This window comes from Acanthopagrus latus, chromosome 8 (genome assembly GCF_904848185.1).
Source record: "Acanthopagrus latus isolate v.2019 chromosome 8, fAcaLat1.1, whole genome shotgun sequence".
Classification (NCBI taxonomy): domain Eukaryota; kingdom Metazoa; phylum Chordata; class Actinopteri; order Spariformes; family Sparidae; genus Acanthopagrus; species Acanthopagrus latus.
In genome coordinates, this window is record NC_051046.1 from 26602714 (window position 1) to 26629973 (window position 27260).

The following is a 27260-nucleotide window of genomic DNA, read 5'->3' on the forward strand; positions in this document are numbered from 1 at the left end:
CTAGTTGAATGTAACAAAGTGGTTACCTTTAGTTTGCTGCAGGTTTCCTGTGGCTGTTTCATCACCAGTCATAGTTCAGTTTTGGTTTAAGTTGTTTCATTTTCAGTTGAGCAGCCCGGCTGTTTAACTTCACTGGGGTTTTTGTGCGCATAATGATTTGTTTTCATTTTTTTGTTCCCAGTGTGAACACAGTACATACCCAAAGCCCACTTACAATTTTGAATGCTGTACGAAGTTGGGACACATGCACTGTTTAGGTCGTACTGCTATCGTTCAGCGTCATTATAAACTTTAGCTTCAGTAATCTTTTTACTAGGTGTGTGACCTGCAGCAGACAGCAGCCTTTTGTCTCTCTGTCTGGTTCTACCTCTTTCTGCACTGTCAGCAGAAACACAGGTGATGCTGTCTGCCTCTACATGCTCAGGACTGTCTCTGTCTCACTCCCCTGCTCAAACATACTGCTAGTCTTTTAATAAAATTGTGATCTTATCACGCTGTTGCACGGGTGTTTGTGTGCGTCTGTGTGTGTGTGTGTGTGTGTGTTCTTTGATCTGTGTGTCATATGGTCGTACAGCTGTGTACTGACACGATTACAAAGGCCCAGCCAGATGTGCTGTCCAGCTGTCTATGACACAGACTGTTTGTTTGTGTGTGTGTGTGTGTGTGTGGCTGAGGGGCAAGAGACAGCATATCATCCTAATGACGAGGGCAGGTTCATAAAGAGGCTTTTCAACAGCACTGTGGATGTGCTTGTTGTGTCTGTGTGAGCGTGTCTGAGGGCGTCTTAGATCGTAAGCAGGGATACAATTGGCTTATAACATCGGCTTCATTGAGCACTTCCCACTTCACTGACACTTGAGCCCACAAGGGAAATGTTTGTGTGTGTTTGCGATGGAGATGGAGAACGTTGCAGTCCTTATATGGTCATGTAGTTAGGTTAGAGCGAGTGCGTTTGCTTCAGAATGAATCAGAGTGCTGTTACATCAGAGGTACGGGCAGGCGGGATGGATCACTTGCACTCCTATTGGAACACACACTTCCGTTTGAGCAGGCTGGTTTGACTGTGTGTGTGTGTGTGTGAGAGAGAGAGAGAAAGAAAGAGAGAGGGAGAAATGACGGAAGCAAACACACACACACACAAACACACACAGATGCCCTACTTTTCAGCATCATGGGGATGTAAGGACTATTATGCAGCAGTATGTGCGGGTGCTAGTGCAGAGACATGGTGTGAACAAATGGGAACTGATGGACAGGCAAGAGTAGGCCCCTCCCACCATGTACAGTACTACTCTTAAACTTAAACCTAACTCAAATTATTTCCTGTACTTTAAACAAAAAAACGGCATAAAATGCTGTGGAAATGAATTAAAGAGGGAATGAATTCACACATTTTGTGATTAATTCCATGTCCAGGAATATATCATGTTGCAAAATGGAAAAAGAAAGAAAAAGCTCAGGTCAAATTGAGCCTTTCATGCAGCTGTGTCCGAATTAAACTATTCAGGGGGCACATTTTTTTTGGAGAAGCCACCATAAATCAGTCCAAAGTATGCAAAATTAACAGCTGCAAATCTGTCTCCTGTTCACTTCCATCAAATGCAAGCGAACTGGCAAATGGAGCTTTTGCATCCAGTGAAGAAGTGAATTCATAACTTGGCTTAGCAAGGACATTGCTGAACTCTGACCGAAGCTGCTATAACAGAACTAGATTGCTGATCCTAAGAGAGCACATATTCCATCCCATGAGAACTGCCTGTCTATTGCATATGCCAAAGACATTCTGGCATTTGGGGTTTACGCCCTTGTTACGCAGCCCATTAAATGTTTCTCCCACAGGCCTTGTCGGTAATTCCAACTCAGCCCATAGACTTTAGATTGTGATGACATCACCGATTGCTTTTCTTGACTCAAGGAAAAGTTTTGCAAATATAAAACCTCAGAAATGTGTAGTAGATAGAGTCATAATGTCATGAATGTCAAGTGGTAGCCAAACAGTTAGTCTGCATCCTTCTGACTCACTCAAAATAAATGATTTTACATGTATGTAAAAGGAAATATTTTCATAGAATTCATTCATTTGTATATTCCCCCCTCTCTCTCCAGGAACTTTTCAGGGCCAGTGGGTTGGCGGGATGCGGCATGGCTACGGAGTTCGTCAGAGTGTCCCGTACGGCATGGCGGCCGTCATCCGTTCCCCACTCCGTACCTCCATAAACTCTCTCCGCTCCGGTTCGGAGCACAGCAATGGTACAGCTCTGCTGGACCGAACCGGGGCCGTGGTTCCTGGTCCGCCTCCCGTCCCCGGTACTCTAACCACCAGCGTGTCCATGTGCAGCACGGGCAGCAGTGGCAGCAGCCCCGCTGTGTCACGCGGAGGCTTCGTGCTGACGGCACACAGCGAGGCTGAGCTGCTGAAGGGGAAGAGAAAAGGCGGGCTGTTCCGGAGATCCATCCTGTCCGGGCTCAAGCTGAGGAAGTCCGAGTCCAGGAGCTCTCTGGCCTCCCAGAGGTCGAAACAGAGCTCGTTCAGGAGCGAGGCTGGGATGAGTACTGTGTCCTCTGCTGCATCTGACATCAACTCTACTATCAGGTAGTAACAGGAGAGGATGATGGAGGGGGTGGGTGAGCAAGCTCTACTCTGTCAGGGAGCTGCGTGGTCTGCTAGGTAGTGAAGTTCGCTTGTAAATTGAAGAACTAGAATATAATCACAAGGATACAATGGAAAGACAAAAAATTTCCTTTTTTAAAGCTATTTTAGATGGACCACATTGACACTGCGGCCATTTCCCTCTGACACGGCACTCAGGTGTGGAAACTCAAATGTTGAAAGTCAAATAATAGTTATTTTCCCGCGCTCTGATTGATTAACAACAGTAAGGACAATGGATAGATAAATCTGGAGGGACTTGTACCATATTTCAAGATAAAACAACAACTTTGATGACTGATTAGCATCCATTAGACGACAGCTTATATCAACATTCAGTCACATTTAAGCAAATGCTACTGTTTGATACAATACTGTTTTGATATAAAACAATTAGGAAAAATGAATTAAAATGAATTCAGAAATATCAACAAACATCTGTGAGAAGTTTGTCTCAACCTCAAATTGAAACACATAAGATATAATCAAATGGTAATGTTATCTAGAGCGTTCTTGAATGCTAACATCAGCTAACGAGTTATCAAATCTCTTGTTTTTCCTTGAAATATGGCCAGATGTGCCTCAAGATTTTCATCATCCATCATCTTTTTAGTTGCTGATCAATTGGGAAGCTATTAAATGACAACAATTTGTCAGATTTCCTTGGTCTGTATGACTTTTAGCTCGTAACACAGCGGCACAGCATAACATTGTACCAGTATTCAAGGTTTCCAGCCTGAGACGTTGGAGGAAAATGGCTGCCACCTGAGAACGGTCTATTGCGGCACAAAAAAAATCGAATGAGGGAAAACTTCAAATATGTTGCCTTTATTATTTATTGTCACACCCTTCCTCAAGTCTCCAAGACCTCAAGTCTCTTGGCCACAATCCCCCTTTTCACACAGAGGCATGTCGAAGGAGTTTCGAGGCTATGACATGGCAGCATTAAAATATTACATATTCCAAACTGTACTGGCTGACACTGAGAACAGTTTGTCATATCAACTCTGTCATAATCTAATAGAATGAACTAACATGCGGAGCAAGGTGGAGTGAGCAGGCAAGGAGGCATGACGTAGGGAGAGAGGGGACTGTCCTTCATCTGGAGGGCATCAAGACAACAAGAGGCGCGTGTCCCACTTTAGTGTCTTTAAAATGGATTGGCATGCAGTACTAAGTGGCCTACAGCTCAGTTTCCTGGTCAGTTGGCCTGGAGCCTGAAAAGTTTCCAGTTTAACATTGTGTTATCCAGTCATCTTTGTCTCTCTGCTCTGATGTCATCTTTGAATATCTTTTTAGCAGACATGTTGCACCAGCTCAGATCAGTCACACAGAGCATATTATGCAGGATACTCTGAATTATAGGAATAGTAGAAGCGTGTTTCATGTATTGAGTAAACAGCAACGTCATTGTCTTTAATGGGCTGAATCAATCCTGTGCCACTCAGTATTAAATTCCAGGTACGCTGGATTGAGGTGGCTTATTTTTAAAGGCAATTACCTGATGACAAGAGTCAGCACCTCCTAACTTGTTTGTCGGCAAACAAACCCGTTCGGAGCAGATAGCAGCTAATCACGTCTGGTTAAGTATTGGCAAAGCTAACAAGGTTTGAAACTTCTAGGTTTTTCTTCTGCGTTTAATTAATGTGTATGTTATATAGTACAGATGATCAGTGATTTGATGAGAGTTTTGGTAGTTTTTATCATTTGATAGCAAAAACTCTTAATTTGGGCCAGTGAAAACATACTAAAGGGAAAACAGATCGTTAATTGACGGATCTGAGGAGACAAGATGTGTCAGTGTGAATCCTAGTTGAACAAGACACTTATTATTCCCCACCAACTTCAGACGAGCTCTACACTGGCTGACCATGAGGGAGTGTTACACCAAGGACTGGTGTCGTATAAATAGACAGGGACAAGAGAATAGGGAAAATATCTGTGAAGCTTTGCCAGTGTTTTGTCTGTTCACAAGTTTTTTTGAGATGTACATTCCCTATAAGCAACCCTGCCTTCCCAACTTGGGATTCTTGGATTTGATCATGACCCGGGTTAAAATATTATTGAATGTTTTGCAATACAGAATTATCAAAGGAATAATTAAATGTCTTGGGAAAAGCCCTCACTGGCCTACTTTTTGAGGGAAGACTGATATCAATCTCACGCCTGTGTGATAAGTATGTAGACTTATTATTGACCTAGCGTAGCGAAAAGGCTTGAAACATGAAAAAACATCAAGCCTTTTGGGAGTCTCAGACTGCATCCAAATGTCTGGACTTCACCAGTCTTGCAGACTTGAGTCCTGACGGTTGTCCAAACCCACAATTCTTCCAGTCCACGAGGGCCTAAATTGCACTTCGTGCAGACTTCCAGAGAGTCCACTTGGGGGGTGTGGACTTTCACAGTATTTAAATGCCAACAATTCTTTGCCACAGGGATATGTATGAATATGTAAAACAGTTGCTTTATTTAAATGTTAATTGAGTCATGTGCTGTAAAGAAATAGCTTCAGCATGTAATTTTCCTGAAAATTCCAAATCTTCTTTTTTTACATTTCTGTTCTATTATATGGTACATATATGATACTACATTGCTGAATTTAACATTTTTAACATTTAATCTCAGTGCTAAGATGACCAGTTCCTGACTTAAGGGTTCAAGCTCGACCACTTTGTTTATTTTTTATGTTCTAAGAAGACCTTGTCTTTTGACCACACCAGGCAGACATAAAAAAAGTACTGCCTAAAGCTGCAATTCTACTTTTTGCACCCGCGAGTGCACAAGGGTCCTGGTAACGTACATTTCAATATGAAAGGGTGTGTGCACACACTCTTTGCAGATGTCTTCTGATTAGTTGTGACCAGCGGACGTTCATGTGATTATGACTCTACAGAAACAAGGAGCTAAATATCTGGGTCACATTGTGTCAGAACTCTCACAACTTACCTGCCACCATACCTGCTTTTGTTTTCTCAAAGTTGTATTAGCATGTACGATTGTAATCTGAGTAAGCCAACTAAACCGAAGTAACCTCTCACCTTTCCAGTCTCGGAGATGCAGATGCAGAGCTAGCCGTCGCCGACGACGATGTAGACGCCACGGCAACGGAGACCTACTGCGGGGAGTGGAAGAACGACAAGCGAACAGGGTATGGCGTGAGCCGGCGGTCCGACGGGCTGCAGTACGAGGGGGAGTGGCTTAGCAACAAGCGTCACGGCTATGGCTGCACCACGTTTCCCGATGGCACAAAAGAGGAAGGGAAGTACAAACAGAACATCCTGGTCAGCGGCAAAAGGAAGAACCTGATCCCCCTCCGGGCCAGTAAGATCAGAGAGAAGGTGGACCGAGCCGTGGAGGGAGCGCAGAAGGCTGCCGACATCGCCAGGCAGAAGGCGGAGATCGCTCTGTCCAGGTAAGGACTTTGTGTTGTTCCTTTGTTGCTTATTTCCTTCAGTTCTTTTAACGCAAGTAAAAAGCCAGCAAGTTTCAATTCTTAGCTTCTTCCTATGAGGGATGCGACCCTACATGAGCAAAAACCTTTTTGCTAAAATGACTATGTTTGAAATGGGTGGGGCTCGGTTGGAATAGGTGATGTCATGTACATCTGCACATGAATCAGGATTTAAAAACAGTGGATCAGGTTGTGATGACGGGTATTGTTTGCTTTTGTTGCCAGCACCATCAATCAAATCTGATCAAATCACACCCACAAAGTCCGGATAAAGCAAATACATTTTTTGGACTGCTCTGAACAAATATTAATGAAGGATGTTTTTTTTTCCCCTCAACTTAAACTTTGTGTGCTCCTGTTTAGTTATAAGTATTTAATGTCGTAATGATAATTAGGATCTGAAACACTTTCAGAGGTTTTAAAAACCTCTCTTCAAAGTACACAAGATAATGAGACGACATTAAATCATTGCGAGACTTAAAATATTCTCAGCAAAGTTCTTTTAGTTTCAGGTTACAGTATTTATCTGCATGGAAAGAACAATCTGCCACTGTAATCTTACTTGAAAGTCCACAGTTTTACAAATGAATGCTGTGGAATGCTTTATAAGCCTACTAATGAGACTGAATTGCCATTTTGTTTCACCTCATTTATTCAGTCACATCGTGTTCAGGTTACTTGATTTCGTTCAAGGGAAGAGAACATTTTTGTTTCTAACATTTTTTGCGGTGCCCCTGGATTTATTTTCAGAGTTTTTAACGCCATTTTCTTTTAAATAAATTCCGACTGACTTCTCTGGAAAAGTGATGCGTCCAAACACCAAACACGAATAATGTCAGGTGACGTTGTACAAAGAGCAAGAAAGTCCGAGTCGTGACGAGGTTGTGGTTGACAGATGGGTCAAACAAAGACAGGACTTTCACCATGTGCTCTCTGACACCAAAAGTCAATGTTGACTTGTTTTAACTCACATCTGTTAGTTAACAGACGTCACATGTTTAACATTTAGATAACATTATCTTTTTCTAAATCTTACTAAGTAGTTTTGTTGCCTCAGCCTCTACCGTGCCAACTGCCTAACAATCTGCACCATGAAATACTTCACTGCAAAATTACGTTTTTATGATTAATCAAACTTATTTTTCTTGAAGTTTTAAGATGACTTTTTACAGCTTCCTTGTAGTCATTGTGACAAAAAAAAAAAGTGTCCGCACACTGTTGCACTTTTGCTAATAGCTACTAAAAACTTATCATCACTTCACAGACACAGGTCAAATGATAATCCCCTCATCTCTTTCCTCACATTTCCACAACATGTGTTCTGTTCTGGTGCAAATAGATGCATTCTGAACCTGATGAACAGTATTTGTAAACTCTAGCAACGCATGGTCTTAACCACAAACACACTGAATGTACGACTGAGGTGAAAAAGCAATGCTGATTGCTGCGGCGGTGTAAACAGTGTTGCCTTCTCTTACTGATGTATTTACTGAGGTGACTTCAAATCTGCGAACTTAATTAAACCTTTTTTTCAAATCAACAAGATGATCTATTATCTATTATCATATGCCAGCCCTCTAAGTCTCTGTTCATCCCTCACTCTGTCCTCATATTGTACCAATGTCCACTGCGATGGCTCCATGTGTCTGAACCATGGGGGAAGTTGGCTCTCTCTGTTAACACTTGTGGCTCCACATCATAATTGAAATCTATGGCAGACTTAGAACTGTATTAAGGTTAAGGTGAAAGTAGGGTTAAGGAGGTTATTGTACAAGTGAAACAGTAAGCGAAGCGAGACCATCGGGAGCTGCTAAGACTCTGATGAAGCTGCTCTGCTGAATGGAAATGAGAATCTGCTCTCATTATAACTCGGCTCATTGAACTACAACAATGAGCACAGTTGGGGTGATGATGTTAATGGGCGTGCCCTGACCTTCTTTAGAAACTTTTGGACAGGAATATAAAGCGACATTTTTTGTTTATCAGCTCAGGACTCAAATCAGAAATTAATTAGCTGTCCAGGGACCTGCAGTCATTGATACTCATGTCATGTGGGGACCCTTCAGAAGTAGGCCTATGACCCATTTTGGTCCCAGACCTTGTTGTTTCAAGGAACCAGGTTATAGGGCCATGAATATAGCAGTTCTGTGGCAGCACTTGCTGTCAGAGTTTTGTTTTTTTTAAAACCACATATGATGGATTTTGTACAGCAGTGTTTGGATAAGGAAATTTGATAATTGTCAAGGTGAACATTTCCAAGCAAGCCTGGGGAGCAAGCAATTTGGCTGCGAGCGTCAAAGGAAGCCCATTTCACAGTTAGATTTATATCCACTCCAAGATGCCAATCGTGAAAAGTAAAACAGATGGTCACCAGTAAAATGTCTAGTTCCCCAGTGGCTGTACTTATTGGCAATATTTAGATCTAATCAGTATTTCCCTCATATTGCCCCAACAGCCTTAGGTATTTAAAATTTGAGAAAAGTGACCTCATTTGGTCCATTGTGTAGAATTAAGGAGGATCTATTGGCAGAAATACAATGTGATATTCATTATTGCATTTTAATCAGTGTATGAATGCCTACAAGTAAGATTTTTTGTATTTTTTGTTATTTTAGAATGAGCCTGCTATAGCTACACAGGGAGCAGGTCCTATTCCACAGAGTCCACCTGTTGCTCCGCCATGGTTCTACAGTAGCCCAGGTTGGACAAACCAAACACTGGGTACAGAGAAGGCTTTCTCATTTTTTGCAGCCACAGTAGGGGTGGGTGAGTCGAGGGGTATTCCCTTGTATACAATATGAAAGCTCAGCAGTAGATGCCGCTAAGTACTACTCACTTTATCTTTAGACTCTGGCCTAAAGGTTAGAGTACCATGCTTGTTGGACAATAGAGGATCAATGACAGAATACACTGGGTAATATGAAAGAGCAGAGCTGGTATCAGAAAAACATGAGGTTCAGTACACACAGCTAGTATCAGTTCAACAATAAAACTTGTATGTGCCTGAAAAGATGTATTCAAATAAATAGTTTGACAAATTGGGAAATGGGAGTTGAGTTGAGTTGAGTTTAAAGGTGCAGTATGTAGGAATTCATTCAAATTCATATGCAGAACAAACAGTGGGAAGCATATTGCCACTGTGACCGCTAACTGCTGCTAACTGTAGCTGCTGTTGGCTAGCTAGCTCATTTAGCCGTGGGACCAGAAGAGTGTTATTGTTAACACTGCTTTGGACTAGGCCGAGTAAGGGCTAGCTGGTTAGCATGCTAACCTAGTAGCAGTAAGAGTAGTAGATATCTATGCAACACAATAGATAGACATCATTATATATATAAAAAAAAAGCTATTTCTTCAAATTCTGTTGATAGTTTTAATTGATTATTAATCGCTTCAGACTTGCATTTCAAAGTGCTTGATCATGATTCTAATTCAGTGGAATTAAAAATGATATATTCCTTAGATATTTCTTATGAGAGGGTCTATGTTTTGTCTCTGTTTGGACTTTTGTGAAGAATTTTTTCAGATTTGACTTTATGTTCACCAAGTGTGTGTGTGTTCAGCCCGCCCCTCATATTGTCCTAAATCAGCAGAAATTTCAAACCTGATCTGAACAATGGGGATATGTGCCACGACATCAGATCTTGCTGCATGCACCCTACTGACCCTAATGAATTGTACGTAAACACAGCAATGGAAATCCCGTAACTTCACTGTTATCCATGAAGACACAGATATTGTGTATATATCCTGCAAAGGAAAGATGTGAGCAACAGTTGAGGTAAAAGGCAGCCTCACACAGTGGTCTGTGACCTTGAGTTTGTGAATGAACCAGCTGTGTGAAAAGAGGTTAGGTTTACTATCTGATTAGCAGTTGACCTTGGAACACATCAATATAATGTGTTGCACACTGACATAATGGTCAATAACTCTAACATGTATACAAAGTCCATGTACTGTATACTGTATATCCTTTTGTTTGCATGTGGTCAACAGTTGATCACGTCGTTTCTACAACTGGCTTAAATGGAAAAGCTTGTTAAGAAGAGGATAAAGAAAGAGCGTGACAAAGAAATTATGTGAGAGAAGACAGCGATGGGGAGAGCGTAAAAGTTGGATTTACAGAGAAAAAGACAATAAGAAAGTTAAACGGAAAAAGTTGGAGAGAGTGAGAGAGATTTCCGCATTACGCCAACAATGTTGGCAGGCAGCCTGAGGGAGAGCAGAGGCTGAACCAGAGGCTCTCTCTCACACACACACATACACAAACACACACATGCACCGGCTCTTCCTTAGATGCTTATAAGCTTACTTGCGAACTGATGTATGTGAATGCAGCTGCTGAGCATGCCTGTATTTGTTGAGCTACATGCAAGAGGATACATGAGCTGAATGATTAAAGATCCAATCCTATTAGTCCTGATAACAGGGCGGTCTGACCACAGCTCGCTCCAGCTGCTCACCTCACTCCTCTCACATTGTTGATACACAGAAAAACAAGGAAAGCCACAAAGAAATAAAGGCAAATTATAGATAGCCAAAACATCAGTCCCACATATATCATCATTAGGTCTTGTGCAATCCTCACTTTTGTTTTTTTTTAAGGATGCAGGTGTAGCAACTGGTATGTTTTACAGCTATCGGACCTGCAGTGAAGGTTGTCACATAATGTTCAGAAATACCCTGATGGATGGACCAAAACTTTGTCACACGTGTCGCCTGATTCTAGTCTGTACCCACACAGTATGAATGACTAGGAATACCAAATGTTCAGTTTTGTTAGGTTGTGTCTAAAATACAACACTTTGTAGAAGCACAAAGTTGAACATTTTTTCCCACTGTAAGAAATGGATTATGTCAACAAGTGCAGCAATGAAGACAATAGGCGTTTATTTAGATATAAATACTACATAACCTTTCAGCAAAAGTGACTGAAATCCAAACTGCCTTTGAAAAATCAGGGCAAAGTATTGTCCAGGGGCAGCTATGCTCATCACAGACCAGCTGGGACAGCCTGTCAGCAATTTTTTAAATATTGTGATATTCCCCAGAGGCTTCAATAGAGGCTAAGCACGGCTATGCAAAGTCAAGTATCCTGTTTAAAAGGGTGTCAGAATTATTTGACCCTGGTTCACATCCTCCTATATCTATAGCACAGTCCAGTATAAATTATATTTTAATGTCCTGCTGTGTGTACACCAGCAGTTGCACAAAACTTCAGAAATGAGTCAATAAGAGAGTGACCGACTGATCTATATATATGTTGTATGATATGCAGCAAACTGAAATGTTTTCTTTTACAAAACGTAATGCAGAAAAAGATGTTTGAGGTAATGAATAATTACATTTCCAGTGAAGTTAATTGTTTCAATGCACTGTTGTCATTTGTTAAACTCTATTATGTCCGTCCTCCATTACATATCTTTATCACAAGTTACAACTCCTAATATCAGCACTGACCCCAAAAATCCAATATTGGTCAGCCCTATTATACATTGTATAAGAATATATAAAGACGTTACTGGCATGACATATCCTCACCATACTACTAAAGTAGGTGGCCAGTGATAAAAATGTAATATGCAAAGAGGGTTGATTGGTCACAAATATAAAATGGACCAGATATATTTGAAAAATAAAACAAAAAAACATTCAAAACAGAAAAGCATTAATTTGTGGTTTAATAACTATCAGAACCTATTTCTATGTAATGCACCACTATGACATTGTTTGCTATGATGCACATACTAATGTTTAGGTCATTGGTATCTAAGTTTGAATAAATAAGATAAAAATAAAAATGGTTGATGTTGTATAATGATGTTAAAGAGTAATATAACAGAGTTTTCGTTTTAAGTAAGTAGCTTTTTATGTCCGCTGACCTTGATAAAAATTGATCAAAGCAAAAATAGATGTGAACTCTATCTCAGAATGTACCTTTTTGTTTTGCATTTGTTTTCATTGTGAGCTTGTGGTTTTCACTGTAGAGACTGACTGCTACAGTAACTTATGACCAAAGACTTGTGGTTTAGACCACTTGCACAGATAAAACAAGACAATGCATATATAAGAGTTATATAAGGACATTATTTTAAAGTGTAAATTTCCTATCAGTGTTAAGTACAGGAATTGGTCTTTTACATGTTTAACGTAAGCTAAAACAAACTCTTGAAGCAGGTGGAAACATGCTAGCTATCTACATCGCTACATCGCTAGTTGGCTACCTACATGATAAAACATGTCAGCTAAGCAATTTTGGATTTGTAAGACATCATTTTGTTCTTTCTCTGGAGGCTAGCTGATTCCCAATGCTTTCTGTCTGTGTGCTAAACTAGGCAACACATTTCAGACCTCTACTTGGATACAAAGGGATGAAATTTATATCAATAATGAATGTTATGATAGAAAACACTTTCATATCTATATATTTTTTAAAAGGTCAATCACAAGCATGTGTTTAACAGCAGTTGTATTTCCCATACATTTCCCATAAACTCTCTAAAAGGGGTTCCCATCAAGAATTAAGACTCTTCAAACTGTATTATTCATTCTGTTCACCTAGTTATTTTTGCAGTCTTTGCTCGTCAAACCGTTTGCTTCTTCGCCACTCCGTTGGTTTACCACTGCGTCCTCTTGGGGTAAACCTATGATACGGTGGGTGTCCTCCCTGTTTCATTTCGTAACAATCGTTGTTTTGAGCAGGTTGAAATGTTCAGTGGGTTTGAACAATGTTTGACTGGACACTGAGTTGTAATTTGGACCCACAGGTGGCTCTGTCAGAAATAAAGACGCACAGTCAGGTCGTGCATACTGCAGCTAATGCATGCTGAGGCGGACTGTGCTGGGATGTTTGGAGGGCAGGAGCTCATGCACAAGGGGGGACTTAAATTATTTTTGGGGAGGGACAGAGTGTCCTTGTTTAAAGTAGGGTGCCTCTTTATGCATGCTTAAAGCAGATAAAACCAGATCTCAATACAAAATGTACTTGAAAAAGCCTGATTCATGAGTAGCGGAGCGATGTCTCTGTGAGGCAAGGCTAAATGCTAACACATCCTTATTTTGTGTGTTATCATGGCAACACGCAACCTGTATTAGAAAAACAGCCAGTTTATGTTAGATTTGAAAACCATATCATGCATGAAACAGAAGTAGAGTTAAGTGGCTATGACGCTGCTGAATCTTGTCAGCAGGAAGTAACGTGCATATTTAAAGGTCTGTTTTCTGAAGTGTTGAGGTAGTTACAGTCGTTACAGTAGATTGCGATCAGCACATCCCCAGATTAGAGTAGCAGGAGTACCGGTGTAGGAAGCCATGAACAGAAAATGAGGCTGTTGTATCGCCCCCTTCAAAGCCACCAGACCTCTTTGACAAAAACAGCAATTTTACCAATTGCAGAACATGGGAGTTGCTGGTCTACCGCTGCCTGAATCCGTTAGTTTGTGTTATTGTGCCACGTGAATCTGAACTAAACCTATTAAACACCAAAGTCACACAATTTCACACACAAACTAATCGGTAGACCAGGAAGTCCTGTGCTCTGTGAGTTAAAATGACTGTTTTTGTCATGGGTGTCTGGTGGCTTTGAACGAGAGCATTAATGGATGTAACAGCCTTAGTTTTCCATCGCAGTGGTTGTCTGGCAAGGTAAAGGAGTGAATATGTTCCAAATATAGCGTACACCTCAACTGATATATATATATTTTTTAGGTGGGTAAAATATGTTTTGCTTCTGCTCCCGTCTACAGCAGATTATTGCTTAGCTTCCCACACTGGAACTCCTGCTTCGCTCCAAGCTGGGGGCGAGCCATATGCCATCTACTGTTGGTAAAACACTGACGATGAATAACCAACTCATATTACCCTACTTTAAAAAAACAAACAAAAAAACAGTCCCTTCAACTGATTTGAAGTGTATAGTTTTCTTGGGTAGCAGCAGAAATTAAACACAACTCTCAACAATCCTAATGGTACATACAGTAGAGTTGGTATTTAAACCAGCTCTCTGCAGCGCTGTGGTACACTCATGCACACACACACACACACACACACACACACACACACACACACACACACACACACACACAGAAATGTCTAACCCAGATTCAGACAGCAGCATAGCCCAGGACAGGACAGCCTCTCTCTTTCTTTCTCTGTGTCCCAGAACAGCAGGGTATTTCCTTGTGGAACACCAGGAGAAACCCTGAGAGGTGAAACACAGTCACAGGATAGCTGCTGCAGAGTCTAGGAGCTAAATACAAGAACAACAGCAATCTGGTTCAAGGATGAAGAGGCTCTTCGTCCAACTTTCCTGGAGTGTGTGCGTGTGTTTCTAAAAATGTTCATCAGCCTCTTTTGAATGTTCATGTGTACAATCCACGTTAGTTGGAAGAGAGGTCAAAGGTCAGCCTCAGCTCCAGAGCAAAATCCTGGATCTGGTAGAAAATCTGTGTCAGATGTCCATGTGCCTGATGTTACAGTAAATCCCAGATTTGTGTGTGTGTGTGTGTGCGCGTGTGTGTGAATGATACGATGTTCCCTGATGGCTGTTGTCACATGTGCTGATGTAACTGATGCGACATCAGGCTACCTGTGATTAGCTAGTACCAGACAAACACACCACTGACTCACTGCGCCTCGTGGACGGAGCCATTCACTGCAATCCTGTGACCTCGTTTCATCAGCGGGCCTAAAGCCCAACACACACTCTCACACGCACGCAAGCACACAGACACTATTAGCAGTGATGCAAACCAGAAAGCTCTGTTAGAGATTCAGGTATGAATCATCCTCATCATCATCATCAGCTGGTTCGGAGTAATGACAGAGATGATGGAGGAGCTTAGCATGAGTCCGGGATTAGACTTTCTCTCCCCGTCTCTCCCCTCATCTAACCTCAGTGTGCGTGTTTGCCTTCCTCTGTGTATCTCGTGTTTGTTTTGGCTCTCTCCCTCTCTGTCCTCCTTTATCTTGTGTCCTTTAGGGCTTGGTATCTCCGTTTGTTCGCTATGTCCTCTTCAAGGTGCTACATGTTGCTTAACATGCCCAAGTGTCTGTGACACTTTACACAAATGTTCGTTGTCCAGTCATAGCTCAGCATTTGATTGGCAGGCCTGTCAATTTTTGGTTATCGCTACATGTTGAAGTAGTGTCCATTAATGCTGTAGATGGTTGTGCATTTGTTAATTAGCTTTACAAAAACCAAAAACACAAGAGCAAAATTGTAAGGAACCAATTATACGGTGTGTTTATCGACTCCAACCTAAAATGAGCTGCTTACTCCCTGCAGTAGTGACCTAGCAATACTAGCCAAGGGTCATGTTGTTATCTAACTTGCCTATATCATCTTGTGGAACCATAGGTTTTTATAAGAAATACCCCTTTTCACAAGACAGACACCCATTTTGTGAGGACCAAGACATCAGCTGAAGGTTAACATCAAGGTTTTGAGTGGTAAATATGCCATTAGGTGTCATGAATGAGGCTGTCAGGGCTTATCAAGGGTTCATTACCATGAAAATATGAAACAGGAGTTATGCAACTAATAACTAACTTGACTGATCTGTCGATTATTTTTTTAGTCACTGGTTATCATTTATCTACACAAAACATAAGAAAATGATTCAGTGAAAATGAAACAACAATCAAGAAAAACATCGCCATGGTGCACATCAACACATTCATGCTGTGACCCATGACGAGTCAGTAGCAATTATTATATTATTACATGGGACCACACCCATCTTTGATCTCAACTACACACCTGCATAGTTTCCTGACTGCATCTTGCACGGTTGTGATGCTATCTGTTCACAGAAACCATTTAAACAGGCTTCTGCAGTAGTTCATATTACAATATTATCTACAGGAACACTTACTAAATCACCTTTTTTGTCTGACTAAGACTTGAAAACCTCAAATAATCAAGTTACAGTTATATAAAAGAGGAAAACAAAACCTTGAACCAGCATGTATTGTGAGGCAAAATTTTTAATGTGTCTGTTACTTTGGTTTATGAACAAATATCATTAACTACAGTTGTACTTTGTTTAGCTACTTAGGCAATCTTAGCAGGCTAGACTAAGATATCGAACATGGTGAACAATATTGATGCTAAACAAAAGCATGTAAGCATGTCGTGCAGTTGTGTGCATGTTAAAATGCTGACGTTAGCATTCAGCTTAATGCACCACTCTGCCAAGGTGTGACCTCATAGAGCTGCTCGCATAGATGATGACTCTTAGTCTTGTTCCTTGATACAGAGCAAAATGCTAAGTTGGTTTAAGAGTTTTTTATCTGTTGATATGACTAATCAATTAATCAATCTATTGTTTTCACACTAGTTGAACTTTATGTTTAAAAATGTTCAAATGGACAATGTATGAAAAAATATGAAATTATTATTAAATTATTAAAAATAAACTATTAAAATGTTCAAAGAACTAAGCTGTTCTACCTTTCTGCTTTCTATTCAGCAACTTTCTTAAATGTAAAACTAAACCCTTGGCTTTCAGTTACTATTTTCTTGGAATTAATCTCTGAGTCTCACGGCCTGGAAAATGTAGCTGCTCCCCAGTCTGGCGGTGCAGCAGTGGATAGTTCTGCTGGGTGAACAGACTGTGGCTGTTTGGGTTATGTCTTTATGTCGTACCCTTTGGGTTCTGTGCAGACATCTCACTTGAATGATGTCATTAATGCTCCGTAGATGGTACCAGTGATGTTCTAGGGTGGTTTTAATAACCCACTGTAGAGCTTTCCTGTCCTGGGCTGTGCACAAACCATACCAGTTGATTTTTCCAGTCAAGATGCTTTCCAGTGCTCTGCTGTCAAAGTTGACCAGAATCTGGCTCTGGAACTTAGCCTTCCTATGTTTCCTTGGGAAGTATAGCCTTTTTTTGGCTATTTGAACCGGGATGGTGATATATGATAACCAAGAATGGTTCTCACTGATGGTGTGTCCATGGAACTTATAACAATTCACCAACCAACTCAGTCCCACTGCTGTAGACAGGGGTGTGTGCCTCCTTTTTTATAGAGTATATGGAGTTCTTACCTCATATACAACCAGCGTCGAGACAATGGGCTGCCCTGTCTGCTTTCAGAGTTATTTTTTTCCGTGCAAATTGCTCACAGTGAAGCCATATTTCTGATAAACCCTGTTCCTCCCTGTCAGAAAGAAGACACTGCTGGTTGAACCCTCCTCCCATTCTCCTGCCTTAATGTAGAGGATGTCAATCTTTCAGGCGCCGCTTTAATTACGCTGTCTCACAATTAATCTGGTAATGATTCATTGACGATGAGGATCTAAAGCCTTTTCAACACCATCTTCTTTTTCTCTTTCTTCCTTTTCACTCTCTCCCTGTCACACCATCTCTACCTCTTCTTTGTCACACACTCTCCTCCCTCCCTCTCCTCATCACCTCTCTTTCTTTTCTCTCTCCTTGCCCTACGTTCTTCTTTTTTTTACCCCCTCTTTTGGACAGGATGTTGTGTTGTATAATCAAGCAAGCCATTGAACAGGCAGCTTTCTTCTCTGCGGGCAGTTGATTCATCCAGAAACAGGTTGTTCCTGGGGAAGACAGGAGTGGGCCAGGAAGTTGTGGAGGGTAGGATGAGAGAAAGAGGGAGAGATTCTTTTGTGCTGTGGCCTGAGCACCAAGGTGAGAGCAGGTTGTGCCAGACTGGTGTGAGTGTGTTTGCATGAGAAGCGGTTTTCCTCCATGACATTTAAACCTTGTGAATATGGAAAAAAAAAGCACATTAAAAAAAATTCCTACATGTGATTATGTCATGTGAAACAGTAGGACAGTCTTCCTCCCTCCTTACACCTCACCTCCCCCACAGCCAGCGAGCACGCACTCACACACATGGCGGTGTTGAGTATACTGTGGGCCTGGCATAGCGGTGCTGGCAGAGAGTGCAGAGAGGGGCAAAGAGAAACAGAGAGGCGAAGAGCAAAAAAAAAAAAAATCAATAGCCATCGACATGCAACACTGCATCAAGACTGTTACTGCCCAGAGAGAGAAACGGGAGGCATGGAGGGAGGGATGGAGAGGTTATTTTACAGGAGTCGAGAAGCCTTTCCAGAGACAGAGAAAGACAGGCGATTGGAATAGGGGAGAGACATCGGTGAGAGGAGGGTTATGATTGAGAGAATAGATCTGTTTGATAGATGCGGGGGGATAGAAAGAGATGGTGCTACAAGAGGCAGATAAAAAGGGGATTGTGATAGAGACGGAGGGAGCAATTAGGAATAGGCATAAAGGGACATGGGCAGGAATAAAAGAGAGAGCGAAGGACATGTGAAAAGGAGGCTGTAAAGGAGTAGTTGGGGAGATGAAGGAGATGTGAAAAAGCCCGACGAGCAGACGCAGCGGGATGAATTATTTTATGATAATAAAGACATTTTCAAGCAAAAGATTACAGCGCCTGTAAACAGATGAATACAGAAGACCTCATTGTGGTGTAGCTCTGTAATTATGGTCCTCCCAAAGCTACTGTGTGAGGTATCATGTAATATGCTGATGCCTACATGCTGTTCAAGATGTTGTGTGTGTGTGTGTGTGTGTGTGTGTGTGTGTGTGTGTGTGTGTGTGTGTGTGTGTGTTTCTCCCTTTCTGGCTCAGGTGTCTTTTATAATAAGATTTGTCAGCCATAACCAGACACAACAGATAAAGATATCTCAGATATAAAGGAGGCGCTGTGTGCTGCATGTGTTTTTAATAATGATACCTGAGGATGCTTCATAAGTTCCCGTAGACAAAGGAAAAGTGTTCTTGGGGTTTATGAAGGCCTGCAAATTGTTGTTGACATGCAACATTTTCTCCAATGTTATAGGCAGGTTTATAACAGTTGTTTAGCATGTGGTGTTGTCTTTATGTTATTCTAACATGTGGTGGCTGAACATTTTCGAGAAATTGTCCATCTAGTCACATAAGTGCACAACTGATACTGGATTTTTGGTGATGATACTGATGCCAGTGTTAGGGAATTAAAAATTCTGGAAGTCATATATCAGCCAATAGTCTTATCTACACAGAATATATACATAAACACATTTTTTTCCCCCAATGATCACTGAAATGTGTTTATCACACAGTTTTGACAAAGACATGTACTTAAGACAAAAGTTCCCCCTACTGTGGTTTCCGTGTTACTGTTGGTGCCGCTGGTGAAAACACATTGAGAGAGGGTTGACCATTAATATTCTATTAATAGGCATAGTCTATTAATAGCCTGCCAGGTTCGCATACTGATTTAGAAGACATAATGCATAAAGTTTTGAACCATCTCAAGCGGGGGGAACAGACTTCAACACAACACTGGCGCACTCCATCAAGTGAATGGCCTTCCCTTCACTCTTGTTTAACCTCTTACTCTCCCTCTTCACCTTCTTTGCCTCCTCCATCAGTGGGGGGGCTGGGGAATTTCCACAGTTCTTCCTGTTCTTCCAATGCTACATTGGGACGGAAACTCTTTTGGTTTGCAATGGCAGAAGCGCTTCCATTGTGCCGAAATGCTGCCTTCATTTTTGCGGGATTCCTCGGTCCCAGTGACAGACAGAATAACATAGTGAAAGTGAAACAGGGAACCAATCTGTACGCAGATGATATCACACCGTGCAGTCAGTATTTACCTCAGAATGGGAAGTTAAAGCAAAAAAGTTTTGCCAGTTTAATGGAGGTGGGATATTTTAAAACAGACAAATAGACTTTATTGTCCAAACATCACATCACTGGACTGTGACTAAAGCTCACTGGGAATTGAATAATTAAAAATGATCACAAACCTCTTTTTTTCTGCTTTGTGTTCTGTTAAATGAATGTTTTTAATATCCGCACATATCGGACAACATACTAGACCGATACCAATATATCTGTGACATGCCAATATTTAACTAATAATGCATGGCTATGCTGAGAGCCTCATTTGATGAAAAAGTTGAATCTGAACACGAAAGTTACATCCACACTTCTTATCCGTTAGTGGCTGATTGGTGAAATGGTCAGTCTGTAGGGACTTGGCTTGGCGAACATAGGGTTGCCGGTTCAAGATCCGCTTGGACCGGGTTAGTATGGAGCGTGGACTGATAGCTACAGATGTGCAAGCTCACTTCCTGGGTGCTGTAGAGAGGAAAGCACCGAATCCCTTAAATGCTTGCAACGCCTAGTTACAGTATTCCCCCATCTCTCTGACACCTCTCCATATATAAATGCAAGTGTGCTGAATGTGAAACAAAATGGCAATTCAGTCTGATAATCAGGCTACATACTCTGATCAACTGCACTACGTTTTCTGGTTATACGACCAAATTCTCAATTCACAGTAGCTGTCCTCATCTGCATGTCATTCTGTTCCGTCACACAAATGGAGCATTTAAATGGTCATTTATTTGCTGCTCTCTAAAAACTCCGTTTTCAGGTGTGATAAGTGTTTTTGTGGACAGAGGGGTCATCATTTAGCGCTTGTTGTGGGTTGGACATCAAAGGTTGCCAACCTGTTTTTTCCATGGGTTTCAACAAGGTCAATGAGAGCCCTTTAGAATTATTATTATATAACAAATAGATTCCTTAATTTGCATGCAGTTTCCTGAACTTTTTTCCAATCAAAGTGTAGAGCCCACGCTGCAAGATACAAGCCGAAACAAATTTAATAGAAGTGAACTGGTTGCGTTCTGAGGGTGTGTATTAAATGGACCAGCGTTCAACAATAAATACCTCTATATCAGTGAAAAACTTTAATACTGGGGTGTACTGTTTGCACTTTCATTGTTACAAAAGGTCAGTTATTGTTTTTTTTTTTTTTTTTTTCCTCCAGTATTTATTGAAACCTTTTCTATATTCTCTTCTGTCCTTTGCATTCCTTATCTCCTTCCAGCTTGCTGTACTTTTTTTCTTGCAGGAATTAGTTTTTGACACTGCTATGATTTATTTATTTATTTATTTATTTTTGGCATACATACGTACATTCTGTTCCCTGTCTTTTGTGCATCAGGACGGCTCACGCACAGGGTAAAGCAGAGGCAGCGGTGGGAGCAGCTCAGAAAGCGCAGGAGGAGAGTCGGATGGCCAGGGTCACAGCCAAACAGTTCTCCCCTTCCTTTCAGCACCCAGGAAACGGTGAGCGAACATACAAACATGTACACGCTACAGCAGATGTCCATAATCTGCAACCCATCCAAGCAGGCTTATACACAACGACACGTGTTTGTGTGTGTGTATGTGTACATGTATGTGTGGGTTGGTGGTAAAGGTCAGTGTGAGCCCCCCTCCAGCTTCGTGTTTCTGCCTCTGTCACTCACTCCTGTACAGCACTGCAGGTAGCCAACCCACAAGAACATGCATTACTAAGCGCTGTGAGGAACACACACACACACGTGCGCGCACACACACACACACACACACACACACACACACACACACACACACACACACACACACTGGCTTAATGACATGTACAGTACACTCCCACACACAGATACCTGAGATGACAGTGATTGTTCTTTAGCAATCCGTTCTGCTCTCAGTGGCTGTCTGTTGCTCTCACAGCTAAAAGGAAAAAAAAGAAAACACTCCATGTCACTGTGAGGACATCTGTGTCACCAAGTATTAGCTGACATTTTGCAACATGCTTGTGTTGAGACGTACATCCTGGACATCATCAAGTACATTACCGTTTGCCCCGCATTTGTACACAAATAAAAACTAAGGGACTTAAAAAATATATATCATCAGCGCCGAGATTGAAAAATGCTTATACCATTGGATCAGTTGGTATGTCCGTGCCCAAAGGCCAATACGCTTGATCCACAGGTTCTTATCACAATTCAGCAGTTAAACAGTAAACAGTCAAACTACCATGTGGCAGGAAATATCCCAATGTCTATGCAAGTCATTTTTTTTCTTTATTAGTGGCTTATTCTGGTCATTCAAAGTAAAGTGAACATGTTACATAATATGCCACATCGGTTAATGTTCCGCAACATAGATTTTATATGAATTACTGCATTATTGTGTTCTCCTCATAAGGATAACTTGTCAGTATTGTTTGGTTGCTTTCTGCTATCGATTAGGCAACGGTACCCATTCAGCAGTCTTTCAATGGCATAACAGTCTCCAGCGGCACATACCACTTTTTGATCTCGGAATCAGTCAAAAATATTAGACCTGAAGATTTGGTTGGAGGAGCCATGCAACTCAGGCATCATATAATCCAGTAATCTTCAATGACTTTCAGGCCAAGGACCCCTTAGCTGATAGCAAGACAGAGCAGGGACCCTACTCTTTATATTGTATAATATTCTGTTTCACATTGAACTGGACCTATAATAACATTAAGGGTTAGCATCACCTCCTGGGTGGAGGTTATGTGATCTCTTACTTGATAAGTTACAAAACAACACATTTTTGCCTCGAGAGAATGTCTGCACACTTGGGATGATAATACAGAAACTGACCAATATGTCAGTAATATATTAGCTGATTTGTTAGCCTCTGCAGATAGGAGCTGTATAGAGATTAAGGGTATTGTTACATTAGCATGCTCACAGGGACAAGTTTCACATCCAGAGCTAGCTGTTATAGCTGAATGGGTTAAATACAGGCTCCTCACCCAGGAGACTGGCATTTGTGTCCCACATGTTAGTTTTGTTGTGCTGTTATTATTTTGGTTATTCTCCATTTTGTTTCTGTTTTTTCTCCACTTCTCTGATGCAGTTTAATTCCATTTTGGCAACAAACAAAGAAAATATGCTTTGTATAGACCCTTATATAATACTAAAGACACAAGCTATGACATTTTAAACACGTGATTTGTCAGTTTAGTGGAGGTCATGGAGTAACTTCACTTGTGATGTTCCAGGAGCAATGCCAACAATGTGATATCAGATTGTCCAGAGGAAATACTGCAACCAGAGATGGTGCTTGTGCTCGTTTCATTCCGCACCTGATAACTTTTTCTGATAGCTTCTTTCAAAGATAGATCCCCACCCTAATTAATTATAAGTTTAGTAGTCCCCAACATGTATTGTGAAATTATGCATGTTTTTGTTGTCTGACCTGATGCAAGTTTAAAGTAGCGAGAAGAGATGAACATTGAATGTCAAAACATCTTTCCCATGTCTTCTGACTTTTGCAGGTATGGAGGTGCAGCGCCCCAAACGCCAGGTCTCCAGTGAGGTGGAGGGCGAAGGGCTGTCAAGTAGCGCTGGCACCGCCGACAGCCCCGATCTCTATGTAAAGAGCGGGGCCTCTGACGACCCATCTAACGACGCTGCAACCCCAGACCTCAGTCCCCCTTCTTCCTCACCCCCCCACACTCCTCCTCCCCCTGCTCGGCCCACCCAACGCAGCAGGAGCGCCCGCTTCCATCGGCAGAGCGCAGTGGACCACACGGACAGGACGAAGGAAGGGGGAGAAAGGGGTGAGAAAGGCGGGGTAGGAGGGCAGACGGAGATCCAGGTGCTGATGGAGGGAGGAAGTGGGGGAGGTGAAGGAGGAGGAGGAGGGAAGGGGGAGTACCCGCGGGCCAACAGCTGGAGTGAGGACAAGAGGAGAGGCGTGTTGTCAAAAGGAGGAGGTGGGGTAAGCGGTCGAGGAGCGAGCCGGACCAACGGACACAAACACAGCTCGTCCAATCACAAGTCCCGGGAGCATGGATCATCCAATCACAGACAGGCCAGAGGGGACAGGTGGACGGAGTCATCCTCCTCTGCCTCATGGACATCTGGACACAGGGGCGTGCACGGCAGGGGGGGCCGGCTGCTGGAGCAGGACGAGGAGAAAATTAGCAATTATGAGATGGAGATGAAGCCTTTACAGCCCAGAGACTCCACTACCCACAAGCCCCATGGGCACGGGGAGGAGAGGCATGGGCACAGTCACGCACACGGAGAGGGGCGCTCGCACACCGTGCAACGACAGAGGCATAAGAACCGCGATGGGAGGGAGGGGAGGGAAGGGAGAGATGGGAAAGAGGGGCGGGAGGCGGGTAAAGACTCACACAAACTGGACAAAGCGGGGGACAAGATGGATTCGCGGCCTCTACGTCGGGACCTCACCCTCTCCCCCCCTCTGAAGTCCTCCCCCATCACACCGGAGCAGCAGGACCGCAGCCTCACGCAGAGCAAAGGCAACTCTGTAAGACTCACACTGAGCACACCAACACAACTCTATCACACAGATTTTCGTCTCACCAAACAGCTGACGGCTGAGACATCCTCAACATGGCACCACACAAATCACTTGGAAATAGTTTCTGTTGTCATTGGCTGAAAATTCCTCTGCCGCAGCGGCTGTGTGAGTTTAAATTTAGGAGAAAAAGACTAACTCCTAAAAACAGTAAGCAAGCACTTTTTTTGGTACTCACCTCGTTTTATACCTTCATTGTCTTTGCCACATCAGCAGCCACAGTGAACACAAAATTCTCCCACAACATTAAGTTTCTTACATTTCAAACTTCCGAAAATTCCATCAGTCCAAAGTTGCCTTTTGATGCAAGATTTAAATCTTTTTTTAAAGACTTTATACAGCAATAAAAATAGCCCACCTCACCGGTGAAGCAGATGTATGAAACTGTGACAACTATGACCCTGTGGACTCAGAGCCCAACTAGTCCAGCTTGAGCGAACTGTTTCAACTTGATTTTAATTGTAGTCATTTTTATCAATTTTATTAATTTTATCAGGCTTTGTTAACTTTAAAGGTGCAGTATGTAGGCACTGGCTATCTGAACTCAAAACAGACAGGGGGCAGCATATCAACTAAGTTTCTGCTAAATGTAGCTGCTGTTAGCTAGTTAGCTTGGTTAGCTGTGCATCTAGTGGTCCAGTGTTGTTTGTGGTGTTTGTATGGTATGTTGTAAATACTTAAAGCTAATTTTAAGGGAATGAAAACACAATTATTCTTAGTGTCAGGTAATTATATTCAAATGAAAACATGATTAGGAGTATTATATATAATTTCTACCAGTATGTCCCCCTAAATCCTACACACTGGACCTTTAACAGGTGATAATATGTCAGTGCTGTTTACAGCTTCCACAGTTCACAAATGTCCAAAACATAAATGATTGCAGATTTAACTATTCGCTAACCATCAGACTTCGCAATAAGATACTGACTTGCTTAAAGCGGCCTTTTTTCCCCTTTCATAGAAATAAGGCATTTTATTTTGATGTCAAGGTCTAATAAAGCATTTTTATGAAACCAGATTAATTCATATATATATTTATTTGAGATCTGGTTGAAAACATAATAACATAAACACTGTCCCAGGTGATTACAGGTGAATTGCTCTGTACTGTCAGGTGTCAAGTGTACAGTATGAGCTGTGCTTGTTAACAGAATTTCAGCTGCCTGATTAACTCCCTCATGCATACTATCAAGCGTCACACTGACAAATATGTGCTGAAAGCTTTTTTAATACACACAGTGGCAACCAGGTGCAAAATAAGCACAGTTAGAATTTGTTCCGTGTTCATTTGTTGTGGTTCAGCAGCACACATAATAAGGTAATCACTTATTGTCTACACCAATACTGCTAATGGATTTTCTGTCAATTTGACCATCATTCCAGTTGGTTATTATAATAACTTTACCCATCTGTTTATTTAGGGACATGGTGACTCTGCTAGACATCGTTAGGACAAAAAACACATCAGTGCTAAGCTCATTTTTCCAGTTACAAAATACAAATACAACCAGGGACTTTAAAACCTGTCTGGTTGTTTGAGTGAAGCCTCATAAATCGAAAGATTATATTTAGTTGAGTTACCGCTTGCTGGATCTCCGCAAATTAGCCTGATGGGTGAAGTATAATAATGACTTTTGTCAGTGATATGCCATTTTCAGTCACCATGTTACTCTATGTGGCCAGAAGTATATGGACACATAAACCTTAAACTTCTTTGGGATTGTTGAACATCCTATTCTGTGTTATAACAGTCTCCACTCTTCAAGTCAGGCTTTCGATGGGACTTTGATACGTGTCTGCACAGATTTGCTCCCCTTCAGCCACAGGAGCATTAGTGAGGTCCAACACTGATGCTGGGCGATAAGTGCTTGTTCACACCCCAAAGCTATTGGATGGAGCTGAGATCAGGGCCTTGTGCAGGCTGGTTATTCCCAACTGGGAAAACTATCTATGGATACATTTTCTTAGATTTCTGTAAAGCTGCTTTAGTTGATTTAGCCAACTGGGGGCAGCACAATAGTCGGAAATCACAACATCGGCATTATTACTGTATAAAGACGATACTGCAAACATTATAGCAGTTTATTGCAGTTTACACAGTGAGCAGAAATATTGCAACATTAGCATTCATTTGTCGTCATGATTCTGGCCATCTAATGTCAGTCCAATATTCACTCTCCATTCAGGTCTGATTTTGAAATGTGTCACAGGAATAAGTACTAAAACGGGAAAAATTTGAGTGCAGTTCCCTTGTCTCAAGTCAATTATTTTGTAATAATGTTTTTGGTTAAATGCCAGAAAAAAAGGTGCGTTGTTTACCCTTTTTATTTTTTTACAACATAAAATACATCTGTAAAAACCCCACTCTTGAATTATAAAGCCATACAGGTCTTTAAAAAGGTATTTGCCAACAAGTGGCTAAATACAACTATAGAATTTGCCAACAACATTAAACTTCTGATGCGCTTAAGCATATCGTACTCAATTATGTAATGTCCGTTGCCATGAGCCTGTCACAACCAAAACCAAATCTTTTCTGGGAAGTGTCTGGTGGTGGTGGGGGGGCAGAGCCACTGCAGCTGCTCAGACCCGGCAAACTTTCCAGGAGAGCATCAAATGCAGCGCCAGAACTTCTGGAGGGATAAACACCCCTCTTTACAGACAGACTTTAAGAGCAAACTAGTCTAACGCCAAGATTCCACCAGATACATGTCTGCTGTGTTATGTCTCCACCACGCCAGTGAAGCTAATAGGTTTCACTCTAGTCTATGTGTTAACTTCCACCAGGTCCGGCGCGCTGCATATCTGCTCCATCCCAGCTCTGGCAGTCCGAAGCCCTCCGGGACTTCTGTTTCTGGCAGATGCCAGAACACGACGCAGCAATTCAGCTGAATTTAGCACAAAGCGGCCAAGAATTCATGTACAGGAACAACAATATGACAACCGGTTACTTTTCAAAATAAAACACTCCGTG

The 27260-nt window shown here is 41.8% G+C and overlaps 1 protein-coding gene across 1 annotated transcript in view; it reads left to right on the top strand.

Moving 5' to 3' along the window:
* The window catches only part of jph3 (junctophilin 3), a 53196-nt gene that overhangs the window by 14592 nt on the left and 11344 nt on the right, over positions 1-27260 (top strand). Inside the window, exons 2-5 of the mRNA XM_037106942.1 lie at positions 2107-2593; positions 5697-6062; positions 21090-21214; positions 23232-24232. Of these exons, the coding sequence (XP_036962837.1) occupies positions 2107-2593; positions 5697-6062; positions 21090-21214; positions 23232-24232 (1979 nt within the window). The remainder of the gene's footprint in view (positions 1-2106; positions 2594-5696; positions 6063-21089; positions 21215-23231; positions 24233-27260) is intronic.